This window comes from Neolamprologus brichardi, chromosome 9, assembly GCF_056152115.1.
Source record: "Neolamprologus brichardi isolate AB-2024 chromosome 9, ASM5615211v1, whole genome shotgun sequence".
NCBI classification, from domain to species: domain Eukaryota; kingdom Metazoa; phylum Chordata; class Actinopteri; order Cichliformes; family Cichlidae; genus Neolamprologus; species Neolamprologus brichardi.
This window is the reverse complement of record NC_142112.1, coordinates 23,007,190-23,025,964: the sequence shown is the minus strand read 5'-3', so window position 1 is coordinate 23,025,964 and position 18,775 is coordinate 23,007,190. Positions and strand designations below refer to the sequence as shown.

At 43.4% G+C, this 18,775-nt stretch overlaps 2 protein-coding genes across 2 annotated transcripts in view; both read right to left on the bottom strand.

The window, feature by feature from the left end:
- The window catches only part of flt1 (fms related receptor tyrosine kinase 1), a 49,957-nt gene extending 40,823 nt beyond the window's left edge, over positions 1 to 9,134 (bottom strand). The window contains exons 1-6 of the mRNA XM_006794558.3: positions 8,839 to 9,134; positions 6,095 to 6,191; positions 5,093 to 5,298; positions 3,340 to 3,464; positions 249 to 414; positions 4 to 140 (exon numbers count right to left, since the gene is read on the bottom strand). Coding sequence (XP_006794621.2) covers positions 4 to 140; positions 249 to 414; positions 3,340 to 3,464; positions 5,093 to 5,298; positions 6,095 to 6,191; positions 8,839 to 8,896 — 789 coding nt within the window. The 5' untranslated portion in view covers positions 8,897 to 9,134. The remainder of the gene's footprint in view (positions 1 to 3; positions 141 to 248; positions 415 to 3,339; positions 3,465 to 5,092; positions 5,299 to 6,094; positions 6,192 to 8,838) is intronic.
- An 842-nt stretch (positions 9,135 to 9,976) lies between these two features.
- Positions 9,977 to 18,742, bottom strand: LOC102788063 (suppressor of tumorigenicity 14 protein homolog). The gene is made up of 19 exons (XM_035909382.2): positions 18,653 to 18,742; positions 17,935 to 18,118; positions 17,699 to 17,823; positions 16,582 to 16,649; positions 16,283 to 16,476; positions 16,061 to 16,156; positions 15,526 to 15,745; positions 15,262 to 15,404; positions 15,051 to 15,148; positions 14,805 to 14,914; positions 14,576 to 14,709; positions 14,137 to 14,241; positions 13,864 to 13,971; positions 13,657 to 13,770; positions 13,453 to 13,572; positions 13,170 to 13,353; positions 12,825 to 13,096; positions 12,608 to 12,744; positions 9,977 to 11,258 (listed from the first exon to the last, which is right to left on the bottom strand). Exons 1-19 carry the CDS (start codon positions 18,731 to 18,733, stop codon positions 11,091 to 11,093), a joined length of 2,661 nt encoding a protein of 886 aa, XP_035765275.2. The 5' UTR covers positions 18,734 to 18,742; the 3' UTR covers positions 9,977 to 11,090.
- Positions 18,743 to 18,775: the final 33 nt, after the last annotated feature.

The window sequence follows — 18,775 nt, the reverse complement described above, 5'->3', positions numbered from 1 at the left end:
GACCTTTCCAGGGTAGTCCCATGTGAAGTTGACTCTGGTGTTCAACTCTGCAGTGGCAGAGCAGTTCAAGACCAGTCGCCGTCCCTTCAAGGCCTGCGTATGTTCACTGCTGTTCAGACGCACATCTTTGATTTTATTCACTGAGACAAAAAAAAAGTAGAATATCAGGGATTTTGCACAAAAACCATTGATGCACACATACATGTTTACGCGTGATTTATATAGTTGTGCAGAAAGAGCTTGCTGACCTATTCTGTGTACAAAATATCTGCGTGACTGGTGTCGGACTATGTCACCAGTGGTCTGGCAGAAGAAGAGGCCGATGTAAAAGAAGGTGGGAGATCTGATTGTGAAGCCTCGCGTGCTGTTCCAGATAATGTTCCTCTGGTCTGGACTCAAGCTGTGGCTGTGGTACTGTGAAAGAGGCAAGGAGAAAACAACACCCATCACACGTCTGACTGCACCACAGTCTACAGCACAGAAGCGATGACGCAGTTTAACCACACTGAACAAACAATTGTCATGGCTCAAGATACAAGTCATGGTGATTAACTTTGAAATGTGAACACATGATAAATTACAAATGTGGAAAGAACCTACTTGTATCTATGAGTAAAATAACTGTAATTTGTGACTATTTGTCATTTGCAACACTGACTTTGCCTTTTTTTTTTTTTGCTTTGAGTTAGAGGCATCTGCCTGCTCCAGAAAACAAGTATGAATTCAGATTATGTATTAGATGTGAAACAGTTTTGTGTTAAATCTATCTGAAGAAAGACATCAAATAATGTATTCATACAACTGATAATGGGACATGATAAAAAGCTCCTGAACAGTTACCAGTGGGAAGATGTTGGAAATCAACCTTTACTTTAAAACTTTAGTCCAAGTCAAGCCTCATTTTGGACGTTTCTCTCAAAGCAATGTTTTTAAAAACAAAAGTAGAGGTGCCGGGATCATGTTGGTTCTACGGTTAGCGCCGTTGATTCACAGCAAGTGGATCCATGCTGTGAGGAGTTTGCATGTTCAACTTAAGCCCCAGCAGGTTTTTGGTAGCTCCAGCTTCTTCATGCTGTGGTCATGCTGCCAGGCAATCACGCAGCAAAAACCAAAAGTTTGCTGAACAACAAGAAATTCATGCACTTGATGTGATTTGAGCTTTTGTTTTCACTTCAATGGACAGATCATCCTCGGGCTTGAGGGAGATAAGTCCTCTGGGATGCTGTGCAGTTTCTTTCAGATAAAGACCTCTAGAAGAATGAGGCTGCCTATAATCCCACAGGGTTTGTTTTATAATTCTTGTCTACCTTGTATAACTGAACAACCCTGTTGTTTTCTTGGTCGCTACAAGGAAATGTTTACTAGAGTTTCTGTGACATGGTGGAAGCCTCCCACCCTCTCCCAAGGGAACAGGTAGAGCCCTCCTCCACCAGCATCACACACAAACAGTTTCCCCCTCTCGTGCACCCCTGATGTGAACTGGTTGATATCCCCCTCCCAGAGTGATGTGACCCCCCCGAGACAGCACTGAGCTCTTCCTTCTCCTGTCCTTCCTCACTTCTTCCTCTTCTGAACTCATTGACACCCAGCCCGTGAGCTCTAGCACCCTGTGTGCCATTCTTACTCCAGTGCCTATGCTGAAAATCGGTAAAAATGAAGAAAAAAGTGGAGGGAAAAGGGGAGGAGCAAAAGAGTCAGGCAGGATATGAAAAACGTGACTCCAGTCCATCTCCTTGCATCCTGTTACTACAGGATATAGACTTTTGACTTGTCGACCCCGTGATCCCGCACCTCCCGGTCACTTTCACGGCTAGAGCGAGAGAGCAGAACCTCCTGCGCATTGTTCTTCTCGAGAAGTGTCATACTAGACAAGCAGGTAAAGTGCAAAGTCCTTCCAGGAAAAAAACACTCCAGTGACAGCGAGTGAGTTCCAGGTTACGACCAGAAACTGGAGGGGAAGAGGAGGGATATCAAGGAAGAAGAGGACAGCTATTTTTAGAATAATTACCTTAGCTGATCCAAGCACCGAGATGGAGGCAGGACAAATGTGGATGTGACATGCACGGCTTAGTTTGTCAAAGTCCTTCCTGTGTTCTAAATCACGAGAATCTAAAATTCCTTCATATTTCTCTTTTGTTAATGTGTCAGTGCTTTGGATGTGCTGGTCCAAACAGAGAATATCTAAAGAACTATTTCTTACTTTGGCATTAAAGTCTGCTTCAGCCACTGACCTCCACAAATGCAGATGGAGGGAAATTAAAGGGCTTAACAAAGAGTGGATGGATGAACATGAAATTTGCATGATGAAAGGTGTAGTTGACTTTAAAAAAAAGATAAATCCATGCTTCTGCTGGCCTAATTTTACACACGTTCTAATCTGTGTCTTTACTGTAAGTGCAGTACTAAACTGCTGAGTTTGCCTTTACTCTTCAATGTATTCTTTCTGTTTTGTGCATCCAAAAGCAGAATAACCAACACTTACTTAGCCTTCTTTCACTGTCTCGACCTGAGCCAGTACTGTATGTTTTATAACTTGTTGACTGTAGATATCATTTTCCAATAGTGACGCACAAACCGTCATTTTAATGACGAATGCTCCTGATTAAAGAGAATAGACTCTACTTTGATCTATTGGGGCCAACAGTAGCCACCTCTGCTTCCTCCACCAGGCTGTCCGGCTGTTTAAAGCATCAGTTGGAGGAAGTTGGCAGCCAGTGTTCCTACTACAAGATGTAGAGGGTGAGATGTGGGAAGTGGTGCTGGCCAGTGGCCAGTGGGGCACTCCAGACCCCATGTCCTGTCTCCAGAGGTAAAAACAGTGCCAACAGTGGTTCCCAGTAAAACCCCTCAAAAACAGGTAGAGCTTGTTAAAGACATGAGCTGGGAATCACGTTTGATTAACCCGCAAATAGTTTGCACTTTTACTCTCTCTGCTCTCCCCCTCACTCAGCACTCGAGCGCCAACACTCACAAACATATCCGCACACACTTTCACACATATCCGCAGACGGACACAAACAAACGGACACACACGCCACATTGCAATGGCTGCCAAGATAAGAACAATGTGGCGAATGATCTGTACAGGGAGACATGACTGAACACTGTATCGCGTGCATATGTGAGGCCTGATTGAAAAAACTGGGCAAAGCAACGATGATGCGCAGAGAGCGGAACGTGAGCGATTGAGCGAAGAAGTACAAAGTGTGACACGAGTGCCCAAACGCAATCAGAACATGGATCGTGATGCAGAGCAGGTCTCTGCACCTATGCACAGTGCATTAAATTTAAAAGGTGTTCAGTCACTTGATAGATAAAAAGCACATCTCCTGCACAAACCTTTACTAGTTCTGTGGTGACGTTGGGGCTGGTGACCCGGCAGGGGATGACCAGTGGCTCCTTTTCCTTCAGGTACAACACGTCTGGACTCATATTTGCATCCTCCACGAATAGCTGCTGGCTGTCTGAAACCCAAACACTGCGGTCAGGGACACATATTGTACAATATTAAGTGTGTAAAATAAATGCATGAATAAAGAGTCTTTCTTACAAATATATGATATGTTAAAAAAACATTGGGGGAGTTAAGGTTAAAATTATGCATTAGCAGAGTGGCTCCTTTGTGGCTACCTGTCTGTTAAATCTAGCAGAAAATCTGGACCTTTTGTTCCTGGTTTTGTTTGTTCATTTCATATTGCATTCTGGTCCCATTAATGATGCATGTATAAAGTGAAAGACAGGCCCGTAAATAAATTTCCAAACAAGCTCTTGCATCACTCCTCTTGCTGTTTCCACATTTTTAGATCCCTTTCATCATTTTGGGCCAACTTTTAAAGTCATGCACACGTATAGAAACTGCCTCTTTGCACAAGACACACCCACGCACACAAACACACTTCCAATATCAGTCTCTATAACAACAAACAAAAGCAAACAGACACACACTCCTAAACATTCACTGAATACCCATTCAGCAAATGACTGTCTGTAGTCAACGATAAACACTCAGATTGTTTGGAGGCAATCAAACGGCTTCTCTGTGTTTCTCCTCTCGGCTCGACTACTGTAAAAGCGCTGTGCCATTCAAAGGTGTGGGTGTTGCTCGCTGTATTGTTTGTGACCATAGGGTGTTATTCAAGGAAAGCAAATCTCTGAACATTCAAACAAAAGTACCCCAAGGACTAGTAGCCTGGAGGCTTCCTTCTTCTGCTTTGATTCCTAATAGAGAAGTCGGGGAGGGAGGCAAATGTCTGAGCAGAGCCGCAGGCCAAGTCTGACGCTTAATGGACATGGTGACCTGAGCGATTGATGGCTCCCGAGGGTCCTGTTGGCTAAACAGTAATGTGCCCTGTGACCCTGGCTTCCAGCCCAACTCTGCCTCATAATTGCGCAGACTGAGCAGCGTCACCTTCCAGGACAGGGAGGAGCTGGCTGGGCAGACATCATGCCTCCTCTGCCCCTGGATACCACTGAGCTACGGCCCTTCATCTTACCCTTCTCAGCTCTTCACACACACACACATACACACACAAACACACACACAAACACACACCGCCCTGCCGCCACCTTGTAGAGACACAGCGACATTCCCTCCCAGCACACCCCCTTCGAGCCCTTCCCCTCCTTCCCAAAGCACAGGATGCTTCAAGCAAGGCTGAGCAGAGCAGATAAGGCTGATGCCCTGGGAAACTCTGCCCGGGCCTGAGCCTTTCAGCAGCTGGGCTATTCCTGGCCTCGAAGTAGCACGTAAACGAAAGTAAAAAAAAAAAAGAAGAAGAAGAAGAATTTATATATAGACAAAAAGGAGGTAGGCCTGGGATGAGAAAAGGCGGAGGCAGGGGAGGAGGGCAGTGAAACTGTGCCAGAGTCATCTAGAAGGATGTGTTGTTAGGACAAACAGTGTTTAGATATAATTGGCTCACTGGCATTGGTCTGTATTTAGCGCCCACTGCATCCTGTTTAACCTGACATTACAAACAATACACATGGCAGGGTGAATGAGTGAAGGGCTTCTCAATGAGCGGGCTAAAAACAGCTTATAAAAAAACTTAACGAAGAACAGAAAAAAGTGCCCGGGGTAGCGGTGTCTTACCTGTGACATAAACATAGACGGATGTCTGTTTATGGGGTTTGTCCTGGTACCTGCAGCGGAACAGGCCGGTGTGCTGGGCCTGGATGCTGCTGACTTTCACCTGGCTGCAGTAATGCTTGCTCGTCCTTCCACAGCGAGATTCACTCACTTCCACCTGATCTCTGTCCAAGCCTGCTGGAAACGTCCAGCTCAGCTGCCAGCGACCCCTGGTCAACAGTTACAGCGAGTTGGTAACCCTCTACAGCTTACATCACTGTAACTGTATCCCTTTATCCAAAGATGATTTCAACATGTGTGTGGAAGATGAAGATATATATTGGACTCTAACGGACTTATAATACATTACAATCTCATTCTGTTTTAGCTGCACGTGGTAAGCGTGCAATAACACGTAATAATAGGTGCTTGTAATTTATTTAGAAAAAGGATCACAAGTAAATGTTGAAGAGATTGTTTCAATGGAAAAACTGACTCATGCTTTTAAGCTGCTTTATGAGATGCTCAAACTAGAGAGGAAAGAATGAGGAACAAGAAGTAGGGGGAAAAGATGTAAGGTGCTTGCACAACAACTGATGGTTTATTTTTATTCAATGGAGTTCTAGTGTTTATGTAAGAGTTTTCGTAATTCTGTGCCTTCATTAAGAGATTTCTTTAACCAGATATCAGTCATGGTGACTGTCTCATTCAATCCCAACCCAGGTTCAGCCCCTTTATCCAAACTACGGATGCCTGGCTCAGATCTCTCTACCAAAATCCTTCTAAGTCTTAGCAGCAGGCACCCATCCCAAAACACTTCTGGATACTTATTTTGGGCAGTTAGTTAACAACGTTATGCAAATTGACTTTAATTTCAGTGGCTATCAGCACATAAACACTGCATTCATAGAACACATTTTAAAAGGCTTTTTTCCTCCAGGAAGTTACACTTCTACCACCATCTTTACTGAAAAATTGAATTACAGATTTTAAATCACGATGTTTCCGCCTCTACCTGAAACTCACCTGCAGTTGAGCGTTAGCATCTGGTTAGCATCCAGAACCTGCTGCTGAGTTTTGACATCCAGGAGAGGGACGCTGAACCTCCCCTTCTGATCTTTATCTGCAGAGGTCAGAGCGCGGAAAATATTAGTAAATTTATGGAAACAGTTCAACACCCAATGACCTGTAGTGTGGTTTGTCTCATAGCAAGTATCTATTAACCTATGGACCTCTCCAGAGAGGTTAGAGGTCAAGGAGAACTTATAAATGTCAAAGTGAAAAGGGTACATCTGGACTGAGTTTGTAGACTCTGCTTAACTGCTTAATTCAGGTGTAGAGACAAGTGTCCATGTGGTTGGGACGTACACAGTGAAAAACCCTTTTCAATCACATTTAGGGAAATCCTGAAAGATAACATACTTCCTGTAAGGTATGCCAACCAGTTTGGGTGATTCCCACCTCCACAGCACGTCCTCCATCAGCATCTCTGACCCTGCTCACATCTCCTCGCTAAACCCACTTAAGAAGTTTTGTGGAAATGCGTAAGCAGTGTCCCTCTTGTTTATCAAATAAAGGCATTTCTCCACTTCATCGCTGAGGTTTATTAATGAGAGATAAAGACTGTCCACCCTTCCTTCCTCAAAACAACAGAGGAAACATCATTCAGGGAAGCCCGTCCTCCACTCGGACTGCTCCTCGCACAGCAGCTCATAAAGAACCACATCCACTGATCTGTGAGCAGTTAAACTGCTGCTAGGGCAGTTAGCGAATTTATCACTTAAATCCATTATTGCCTTTCATTGTCAGCATCATTGTTCCCAGTGGATCCCCCATTGAGCACAGTATCTAGTATTACTCATACTGCTAACACTTCCTATGCTACTTCCTTGGGTTTCACAGGAGGCAGCAAATACACACACACAGGCAGGAGAATGGAAGATGGAGGGGGAAGTCAAGGATCTCCTCCAGCTTTTCAACAAGCTGTTTAAACAAGTGTCTAATTAGCACACTTTCTGTGTTATCAGGTAAAGGAAAGCATTTCGCAATCCTAACTACAACATCACTGCCATTACCAGGAATTACTGTGGTTAGTTTCCACAAAGGCTCATTACTTGTAAAAATCCCTTTCACTGATGTACCAGGAAATCTAAAATAAACACCTGAGGGCAATGAAATATTTCAGGTGCCATGAACAGAAACATGCAGATGAATACTAAGGTGAAATTCAGACAAATTAATGAGGACATAGTAAACTCTTTGAGATGAAATTTACATCACTGCAATAAATCTCAGGAGCATGAAGAAGACAATCAGCCGACATGAAGAATTTGTTTACCTGTAGTGAAATGTGATCATATGATTTTATTATCAGTTTTAAAATACTAACAGATATAGAGAGGTCCAGTCTAGAATAGTCTCTCCAATAATTCTGATTAATATATTGTATTAAAGGTAACAGTGACAGTGGGGTGTGAATAAATGAAGAATTTAGTTTGTTCTGTGTAAGAAGGTGTTTTTCAGAACAGCTGATTATGCATTATATTTTATATTATGTATTAATCATTATTATTATGTATTTTCTGCAGTTATTCTGGACTGATTCACGTTATTTGTCACATTCAGTTGAATAAATAGTGACGCAGAACATTTTTTATACTTCTTCCTTTCTCTGTATTACACTATATGTACATATGGATTAAGTGCAGGTATGCATGTATGTGCGTGTTTTACTTGTCATCCAGCAGGAAATAATTGGTGGAGTTTTTGTTTCAGTGACAGATTTAAAACAAACGCCATGATGCATTTGGAAAATTAAAAAAACACATTTTTAAAGAGTAATAGCACATGAACAGTCGAGGATAACTAGAAATGATGTAATAAGTCGTTACACGTGTAGGGCATCTTTTAAAATTCACCGTATGCAAAATAAAACAATTAAATTAAATTAAATTAAATTAAACTAAACTAAATTAAAACTTTTTGCACTGAACATGTACAATGACAATAAAGGGTGATTCTACTCGATTCTATTTTGCACCTGTAGAAGCATCATCTTTTATTCCTTGAACTGCTTCCACTGGACTCCATAAATGCAACCTAGCGGCTGTTTGAGCAATGAGCACAAATTCACATCGGTTCCTGCTCAGAGGAGTTTTTGACCCCTCATCCATTTATATTATTGACAAGCTCGCTAGCTTCAGGAAACAACGCCTGCGCGCATCCATTCAGCAGGGGCCATGCGGGCAAGGAGCCGGGCCACAGGGGTCCCGGTTATCCAAACAAGTGTCCGGGAGGGACACTTGTTTGGATAAATGGTTATTATCATTATCATGACAATATCAGACTTGTTTACTGCTATCAGCAAATAGCTTATCATCCTCAGCGCAAAGGGAGGTTTACAGCTTCAGACACGCAGCCACAGCGGCGACACAACAAGCCGATAAATGAGGAGCGGCAGCGCAATAATTAAGGGGGATAGGCTGTCCGTCTGTTGTTTTCTACCTTGATTAGTTGAAATACTTCTTTTTGTTATCCGAGCGTCAGGTTTACAAGAAATAACGATCATGAAGTCAGAAATAAAATACCGCATGCTACAAACGTTTCTACGTTGATTCACAGCGTCGGATTTTGGCTCTAATTAACTAACTATTACAAACAAGTTTCCTTGACTGGAGTAAATTAGCGCAGGTCTGTGTAAATTAGCAGTTATCCTTGCGGCACGCACTCTGTGCGCCCGTAACATCTGCAAAACTGACCCCGTTACTTACCTTTTGCTAGAACACCATAAAATCCAAACAGCACGGAGAAGAGAATAAAATTCATCATGTCTGGAGACTCCGAAGCAGCTTTGCGCTTTCAAATAAAAGAACGCATGAAAGAAGTTGTATTCCTGCTGTGGCTCCTTTTCCCCCCTTCTGTTTTTTTCTCTCCACCGGACTACAAACGCAGCACAGCGCGGTTGACAGCTGCGCTCTGAGCTGAGGGTCACCGAATGGGAGACAGTTTCCTGAGTTTATCTGCGGGAGATCACGCAACAGGACACCGCGCTTGAGCTCCAGTGCAACTTTTTCCCATCGTTTCGGATTGTGGTGCGGCTTTATACTGTTCCCACAGTGCACCCACCGGATAGACGGCTTCCGTTAAGTCCAGTGACACACCCAGCGCGCGCAACAGCGGTCCCATTTCAGCTGTCCCTTGTAGCAAAACCTGCTAAATGTTATATTTTTCTAATATAAGAAAAAACAAAACTCTGTTTCCTCAGATTTTTCACACTTCGGATTGGACATTCCCTTTTTGTTCCTAAGCCAAGTGTCTACATGCGCTATTTTCCATCGGGACGTTTACGCTTCACTGGAGATGATGCGCACTGATCAGCCGCTTGCGTATATCTTGTCAGTGCTCGTCAGGGCTGGTAAACGGGATGATCAGCACGTAGGCATTGGTAAACGAATAGTGAACTGATCAACATTTAAAAAAAAACGTATTCTGCGGAAGGTGCCAAACACTCCACTACTGGAGGAAATCTGGTCTCACCACTAAAGGAAAGTCACTCACGTTTCCTTCAAACTATTGTACAGGTGCCTTTCAGTAAAAAAACAAACAACCAAAACAACAACAAAACCCCCCAAAAACAAAAACAAAAGAAATTAATTATTTCTGAAGCAACAGGAATGTTCAAAATGAAATTCAGAGGACTGAAACAGCAAATTTCATTGATTTATCTTAAAAGCAAAGCAAATAAATTATGTAATAAGAGATACAAAAACAAAGCAAAACGATGGTTCTGCATTGATAATGTGTCTTTAATATAAAGGGAAATGGATTATTTAACAATCATGTAAATTGCAGTTTTTTTATTCTTCATTTCTTCAGGGGATATTGTACATGGCACATTGTAATGGCACAGCTTGTCCACTGGGTGGCGGGGTGAGCTGAATGAGGATGGAGAAATGGACCAAACCCTTAAGTGTCTGCATAGAAAGACTCACTTAGGTCTGGTAATGGTAATCTTACTGGGTCCTCAGGTTTAATGTGGAGGCTTTTTAATAGGACATAAAGTATAAAAGTGGCACCGTTAAGATAAATTAAATCACAGTAAAACTGAAAAGCACCTACTATGGATGGACTGTTCTTATCTACAGTTACAGCATATACCGCACATAAAGCTATGACTGTGTGATATACAAAGGCACAGACGTACATATACAGTACAAGAACAACTCTTAAACTCAGAGAGAGCTGTGAACACATCCAGTAGCATACAGTACACGGGGAAATGCAAATGAGTACAAAAATACAGGGTTACATGTATTGTTCAAGAAAGAACTCTTTTCACAATAAGACTGCATGCAGCACAGGACATGGTTTGTTTCTGCAGTGAACAATGTAGCTGTGAATGAAAAAACAGGAAGTAATTGGCAACATTTACACGCACAGGATAATGTAGCCCACCTCAGATCTGCTCTGAAACCTGATGCGTACCAGCCTGTGTGATTGCGACAGGCTGGTGTTTGGTGCCAAATGTGAAGACTTTTACAGGGAACTTCACCAAATGTAAAAAAAATTAAAAACAAAAAACAGCCTCTTGATGGGAGCTTGGGCGTGTAATTCATAAAGCATGTTGCAGGCTGCAGAGCCTTCCACAGCTCTAGAGCGAGCAGTGCAATTTATGTAGCTGGACTAGTTTCTTGAATGACATTGTTTGTCTTGGATTCCAGTGTTAACGTTTAAATGCAGCAAGCCAAAACAAGTGAATCGGTAATCAGCTTAAGATCAGATTTTTTTTTCTTTTTTGTCCATGCAACATTACTGCCGTTGTTTGAGGAATATGAGGAAGCAGGAAGGTTTGGAACAGGGATGATGCCCCCACTGGCCCAATGCCTTGGACACACTGCCAAAAACTGACTCATTGTGTTGCCATCCGTCATGACGACAATCTGAAGACAGACTTCAGGTCTGAAACCTCCTTCCTGTGCGTTAGCTCTGTCGTGTAGTTCACGTGAGTAAGACGTTTGATTGGTCAGACCTGTCCCTTGGTCTGCTGACGAATCCAGTCGGTGAATTTGACCACCTGTGTGTAGACGCCGGGGCGGTTCTGCCTGGCACAGCCCTCGCCCCAGCTCACGATTCCCGCCAGGAACCACCGCCTGCCTCGCTCCAGACACACTAATGGACCCCCAGAGTCACCCTGAGGACACACACACCGATAAGCTTGTAGACACAAACATAAAGATCATAAAGAGGAAGCAGTCAAAAATTCCTCCAGGGCGTTTTATATCTGCTCATAATTTTTAAGCTTCAACACCTGAGGATTAGACAACACAGAGGATGGTAACTAGCTGTTGATGCTGTCGCAAACATTAGCAGCAACTTTGACACTCTTAGATTTACTTTACCAGATAAGTGGCTAACTAAATACTCACAAACATCGGGTATTTCCTAAATGCCTTCGTCAGGAATTGATGTCTGTTTCTTTGATGCAGCTGTTTTATGAATTACAGCACAGTGCTAACCAAGCTCCCTAATATAAGTTACTTCCTGTCTCAGACAGACTGAGCCTGAAAAGCTTTTTGAGAAGACAGTCATTATTAGGAATTTTAGGTGAAACGATCCTTTAAACAGCCCAGTTTAAAAAGCACCATCGTGAAGCTCAGATCTGCTGTATGTATTATTTTATTTGATCTTTGATGATTTTCAGATAAAAAAGAAGTTTGTTATGAAGTGAAAATCAGGTAAGGGTAGCATGAAAGATTCCACAAACATTATGGACGAGTAAGTAATGGATAATAGGCATTGATTTCTAAATAACAGGACATGAAAAACCTAAGTTTATTCTATTATATTAAACTTCAGTATATTTTTAGCTAACTAGGGAGCTCAGTCTTCTTCTCTTGCCAACACTTTCTTTAAAGATGTCACACATTTTAGGGTCAACTTGAAAGAAAGGCAGATATGAAATGTAAAAGTGAGGTCAGAGGTCAAATGTGACATGATATTTGGACACAAACTGTAATGTGATATTTAGAATCTCCATATATATGAACAGCCTGAATCAACAAACTAAACTTCAGCTCATGTTAGTGTTTGCTGAAATTACTGTCATTATTCGTAAAACACAACATTAGTTTTTAAAGAAAAATTTATGTATGCTGTTGGCAATTTAAACACATGGACTTTGTTGTGTGTGTGTACAAAAAATGCTTAGACTTCTAAAATTGTGGAGGTGAAATTGTGACACTCACCACAAACATGAAAGTTCCTGTAAAACCCTGACAGCTGTGTAGCACTTTCTGCAGAGACTAAATGATTATCTGCACTGATTATCTGATGATAACATGAGGAATAACGCTGTTAGATAAGGCATCTGAAAAATAACTAGCCTAGGTCTACTTTAGTGAAACCAGTTCTCTACTATTTCTATCTCGTGAGCACAATTTTATTTGTTTTCACGCCAGAAGTGGTTAAGAGTAAAAGAAAAGTTTTGAAATTTCTTAAGAAACCAGTGCAATGTTTTCCATAAAATCCATACACACTCACTTGACATGCATCCACACCTCCCTGCAGATTCCCAGCACACAGCATCCTGGGGGTGACGGCGTCATCATACAGCTTGTTGCAGGTGCTTCTATTTATGATCTTCACTGAGGCCTCTTGTAGGCGAGAGGCTAATTCACCTACAATCCACAGAAACGGTCAAAGTTTCCAGTAAAATTAAGTAAAATTTGCATATTTCTATTCAATAATGAGTGCTTACCATCCTCCATAAGGACTCCCCAACCTGTGACATAGCAGCTGGTCCCTGTGGTGAAAGTGTGAGAGGAGGCGGGGACGCACACAGGCTGCACCAAGTCACTGAAAAAAACAGGTGCGCTGAGCTCGAGGAGGGCGATGTCATAATCAGACGTGAACTGGTCATACTGTGGGTGGAGGAGGATGCGGCGGATCGGTCTGGTGGCTGCTCCTTGGTTTCCTGTGGTCATCACACGCATTCCCATGTATGCACGCCACGCACGTGCATCTGAGTATCTAGGATACACTGCGCTTAAATAAAGTGCTTATATATGAATCATCAACATAAGGTTCTCTGTAGTTTTCTTACTTAATGGCGTCAGAGTCCTGGAAACAATGAGCAGCAGAGATAAGCCAGCGGTTTGAGACCAGCGTGGCTCCACAGACATGCCCGTAACGATCCATCTGGAGGCTGACCTGCCATGGCCATGACCCAGCTACGGCGTCACTCCCTCCCACTATCTTGGTGCGTTTTTTGGGCCTGGTTCCACAGCCTGAGGAATAGATAAGGAACACATATGAAGATGTTAGAGCCTGTATTTTAATGAGCAAGTACAGAGGTATGAGGCGCGGTACTTGAGTAATTCCTGTACCACAGCGCAGCTCATCAGATCCATCGTAGCAGTCTTTAACGCCGTCACACTCCGGGTTGACCTTACTGACACACTTCCCATTGGCACATTTGTAGGAGGATGAGGAGCAGCCTTTAACATCTAAAGAGAACGAATGTCGTATTATTATTTTTTTAAGAGCACACTGTTGCACTAAACCATAACTGTGACATCATAAGCACTCACATGCTCTGGTGCAGTTGAGCTCATCGCTGCGGTCTTTGCAGTCAATGACACCATCACACACAGATGACTTAGACAAACACACCTTGTTGGGACAGACGTGGTAACATTTACCTCCTGAAAAGCAAACAGAAGGCAGCATGAAACACATGACCGAACCAAACACTGACATGTGAAGGTATTAAAAGAGCAGCGGTGTTTTCTGCTCACCACAGCTGCCCTCCTCACTGCTGTCCGCACAAATGCTCTGACTGACACACTGGCTTTGAGGTTTGCACTGGTTGTTCCCACACAACAGTTCCCCTGGCTTGCAGGATGCTAAAGGTTTGATACAGAGCACAAATAAATGTGGGTCTAAACCAGGGTTTGTGTCTATATCTGCATCAAGATGTATAAACATAATTCAAACCAGAGATCCCAACACAAATAATACAAGATTAAGCATGTGAGGACAGCGCACAGGACTTAGGCAACAATACTTACAGCATTTAGCCTCGTCCCGTCCGTCTGAGCAGTCCTTTACTCCATCGCACACCTTCTTCAGAGGGATACAGCGACTATCTCCACAGCGAAACTGGCGAGGGCACGCTAATGACAGACAGCAAAGAAATTTTAAAAAACCACAAAAACATAAATTAGAGGAAGAACTCAAACCAACCATATAATAATGAAATAACAACACTGTGTGCAGTAACAAAAGATGGGAATTTTTCAGGAGTTTACAGGGGATGAAACTAAATTTTACATTATGCAATCAGGACCACTTCAGATATTTACAACTAAGGAATTTTTATGATAGTGAAGGAAAGCCCAGTGTAAATCTGGACAAAAATAACTTAATTACAGCCTTAGTAGGGATCTACAGCTCTAAGAAATAAAGAGTAATATCTACATTATAGTGAAAGCATTCAGTTTCACTTACTGCCCTCTGGGGCGAAGGCTCGGTATAGCAAGTAGAAGCCCTTGTTGGTGAGAGATTCATCAGAGTGGAAGTGGAGGGTCAGAGGAGAGGAGTAGACTCGCTTTTTGCCGCTGTTTGACACTGGATTGCACAATCTGGAGATACAGGAAAATGAGGAGTTTCACCTTTAACCCTTAAGCATGGTCCCAAACATGGAGATAAAACACACCAGGAGTTATAATCAGCTTACTTCACTCCTCCGATGTCCAGCCAGTCCTTCTCACAGCCATCTGATGATGGAGAATCCTGAATGTCCATTGTCACGATAGTTATGGAGATCAGGTATCCTGGTAATGGCACCTGAGGAAGTAACCAGAGATGATTAAGGAAAGTATTGCGATGCTGGAATGTCAACAGGCTATAGAAGAATATTCCATTGTTTCCTAACACATGCACACACTCTGTGTATGTACACAAACATTTTTATGTAGCTCACCCTCAGTGTCCAAATGCAGTCTATATTTGGAGGATAATAGGAAGGGTAGTAGGGTGAGGAAATAGAGCCATTCCAGGAGGAAATTGACCCTCCACAACCTGCCCAGGAAGATGGTGACGCAGATAAGTGCACAAAGTACACACATATGTAATTATGTATGCAATTCAAAATGAAATTAGATTTTTATATGGCTGTGTGAGAGCACTCAAACCTGCTTTTGGGATGGCCTGGAAGTAAGCTTTAAAGATGGCTCCATCCCTCTGTCTGCTGAAAGAGAACGTGACTAGCATCACATTCCCAGAGGATGTCAGCTTCATAACCGGAGATGAGCCTGAAATAGGCAGCCCACACCACCTGCAGCAGTCACGCGCATCATTTTTAGAGACGGAACCGAGTTAAATGAATAAAAATAAATGTTACTTATCAGTTACTACTGCGTGCACACGAATATCAAAGTTCATAAAATGCTCTTTACCTGGCGATTATCTTGTTCTGTAAAGGAAGTAAGAAGTCATATGCAGAGAGCTTGTGAGCGGTGCAGCTTCCTGGTGTGGCGCCATGAAGGGTGAGGACGACCAATCGAACCACGTGACCCGAGGGCACACGAAGTCTCCACTGGTAGTATGGCTTTTTGGGACTCACAAGGCTCAGGGTGCGGTTGTTACCATATTTGGCATAGAGGTCAAAGGACATGGCTAGACAGTGGAAATGATAATGATGCTGATGTTGTGAGTCAGATTAGATCTCTCTCACACACACACTTACACAGAAGAGCAAAGCATACTATTTATACAGTTAGTGCACATTTTTAAGCTCCTTTACAAAGCAACTCCACCTTTCCTGCTTTGTCTGACTTAATCAGTGTCGTATCTGATGTCTGCACTTGTGCTCTGCCCCTTCTGGTTTTCTGTGTACTTGCATGGAAAAGCAGGGAATTCTCAGAAATGTTTGACTCACCAAAACAGCCTTAGGAGTTTTAAAGTGTCAAGCCAGAAGAGTACTGTCCTCACCTTGGAAGCCAAGCTGCCATTTCCCGCCCTGGATACTATTTGGATTTTTGATTTTGTCAGATCTTTCATCTGGATCAAAGTCGTCAGGGTCCAAACCTAAAAAGAAACAAATCAAGCATCAAAAATCTAAAACTTGGGTACATAATTAGGCGTTTATGAAAGTCTAACTATGTTATTTCTGTTTAAAAGAAAATCATTTTGCAGTAATAGTACTTTATCTACCCAGTAAGGGAAGTATGTCATCATCCTGCTGCATAAAGTAGCGCTGCTCGTTGCGGCTGTCCCGCTGAATCTTGTTGCTGCCGGGAAGCCGCCGTTGCAGCTTCTCTGGGCTGGAGGTCTGAATTTCCATCTCAACATTGTCTGGTGCAGAGAATTTACTCCAGTAGAAGACGGTGAGCCCTTCTGCTCCTTCACTATCACACACAGAGGTTGGATCTCAGCGTGCTGCTGTCATGTACGTTCTTGGCATGCAAGAACCGTTGCAACACACAAGCAGATTTTGTTTAGGTGTAGCATACCTGAAGGCAGTAATTCCTGAGCGTACGTGGTAAGGGCTCCACGGAGAGGACTTGTAGAGGTCTGAGAACTGTGTTTAAAAAAAAAATAAAGGTATGGGGGGGTGACATCACAAATTGCACGCGAGATGGCTTTTCCCACTGAGGTGACATGAAAATACACCTGGTTGCGCAAATGCTTTGTTCTTGTTTGTGTGTATGAGACTCTTCATGTGTGCGTGCTGACTCTGAGCTGCACAGAGCTCCTTTGTGTCCCTACCTGCCCGCTGTGTAGAGGTAAGATACTGGGTGGTATTGGCTCTTGGCCTTCAGTTCACCTGTTATTTAATGAACAGATGGCCACAGAGATACTGTGACCACTTAACAAAGAAGCTAAATTGCCATTGCAGCTGCTTACAGGGATGTTAAACTATGGTACTGCAGTGTTTGGGGGAATTTTCACCTAATTTACTGTCAGATCCACTGCTATATACCTGACCTTCTGCTCCAAAAATCTAATCATATCTCCCTCGGCCCTTCTGTCATTCCAGATTACCCTACTGCCCTGTCTCTAGCTCTTAACCCCAGCATCAAACAGAGGTTCACCTGCTCTCTGTAGTGTCCGGTGCACAGAGTAGCTGATTGTGTGAAAGCAACACAGACAACGTTTTTATTGAGGGCCTGCTCTTCCTCTCACTCTTGCTGCCTGAGGCTAGCTAGGCTCACAAATACTGGGCTTGTCTTCAGCCCTGAAATGGCCCTGTCCCCTGGGGGTCTCAGGAACCTGCACACACACTGTGCTCAGCTCTTGTTACAGCTTTACATTTAACACTACCAGCGAGAGAAAGAGAAAGGGGCAGAAGAAAGTGGTGTGCAGAAAAAAAAGAGCGGAGATGGGAGGCTGAAGTAGATAAGGAGAAACTCTACAAATAAGAATGCAAGGACAGAGGAGGAGGAGGAGAGCGGCTGTGTTTTGAATGTGCGACATAAAAAGAAGCAGTAACCTGCTGTAGAGAAGGATATCAAAGTCAGAGCAACAACAACAAGATCAGCTTCAGCCCAGGGGCAGGAAGGTCAAGCAGCACTCTAAAGTGTCATTCAGAGGGGAGGCTGTGACAGACAGGATCGCCGTTCCACTTACATAATGGTTCAAAGCCTGAGCCTGCAGGCGGAACTGAGGGGAGGTGGAGTCAGCCAGCTCCGAGGAGAAGCTCAGGTTTGGGAACTCCACGCTGCCTCCGAGAAAGAACACTGAGCAAGGCGGAGCTGTGGAGCAGGAGGGGGAGATTTGAGACAGGTGCACCGTGCGACTCAAAATAAATAACATTTAACACCAAAGGAATGGACCAGAAAAATCTCCTGCAGCTCTGTACTCACATGTTAAGTAGTGGAGTGTCAGTGCAATGGCTGCAATAAAGGGAAAGAAAGGCAAGAGACCCAACATCCATCTCCTCCAGGAGTCACACACTGGAGCTTTTACCCCCTCCACGTTCTCTTCTGCCTGGTCCTCAGGCTTCGTGGGGGGGCTCAGTGAATGGGTGGGCTTTAAGTTCCCTTCTCCCTTTCAAAGACAAGGACACGACTCAAATATCATACAAGGTTTTTATGTCTCAAATTGCTTCTAATTGTTCTTTTCATGGTAAAGAAAATGAAATCTATATACCAAAAAGTCAGTAGAACAACATTTGACTGAGCCAGATGCTGATTTTCAGAGAGCAATGGAGAACATCCTTCAGATTAAAAGATCTACTAAGACATTTAAAGACTTGGCAGGTTTCCCCCAGGGAAGCAGACAAAGAGTGGCTGGAGTGGTCTGCTTTCCCACGGCCTGGCTGTGCAGTGTCAGCAACTCAATCAAGTGGCCCACTCGGATGTGGACATTCATAAGAATGGGACCCAGAGACATCTAGAGCAAGATTTTACACTTAAGAGGAATCATAAGTAAGAGTCTGATGGACTCTAAATAGTATGCAGCCCTTTTGTATTGGGGGGGAAAAGGGGGTGAAACAAGCAGACGGACTTTGCAAAAGAGTTACAATATGCTGAAAAAACAGTTCTCGCAGAAAGGTTTCAAAGAGACGCACTGATGGCTTACCTGTGCAGCAGCGTAGCCTGAGTGTCCATGCCCGGAGACGCAGTACACTTCACAAATCTTGCTTTTGGGGAGAGTCCACATAGCACTGTCCCGTTTAGCTCCGGAGAGGCGATATGCAACAAT

What these genes read in the sequence shown, in the direction of transcription:
- LOC102788063 (XM_035909382.2), bottom strand. Translation starts at nt 18,733, where the DNA reads ATGTGGACTCTCCCCAAAAGCAAGATTTGTGAAGTGTACTGCGTCTCC. An exon ending in CAGGCTACGCTGCTGCACAG is followed by an intron (nt 18,119 to 18,652) that starts GTAAGCCATCAG and finishes TGTCTTTGAAAG; the next exon opens with GGAGAAGGGAACTTAAAGCC. An exon ending in ATGGCAGCTTGGCTTCCAAG is followed by an intron (nt 15,746 to 16,060) that starts GTGAGGACAGTA and finishes TCCACTGTCTAG; the next exon opens with CCATGTCCTTTGACCTCTAT.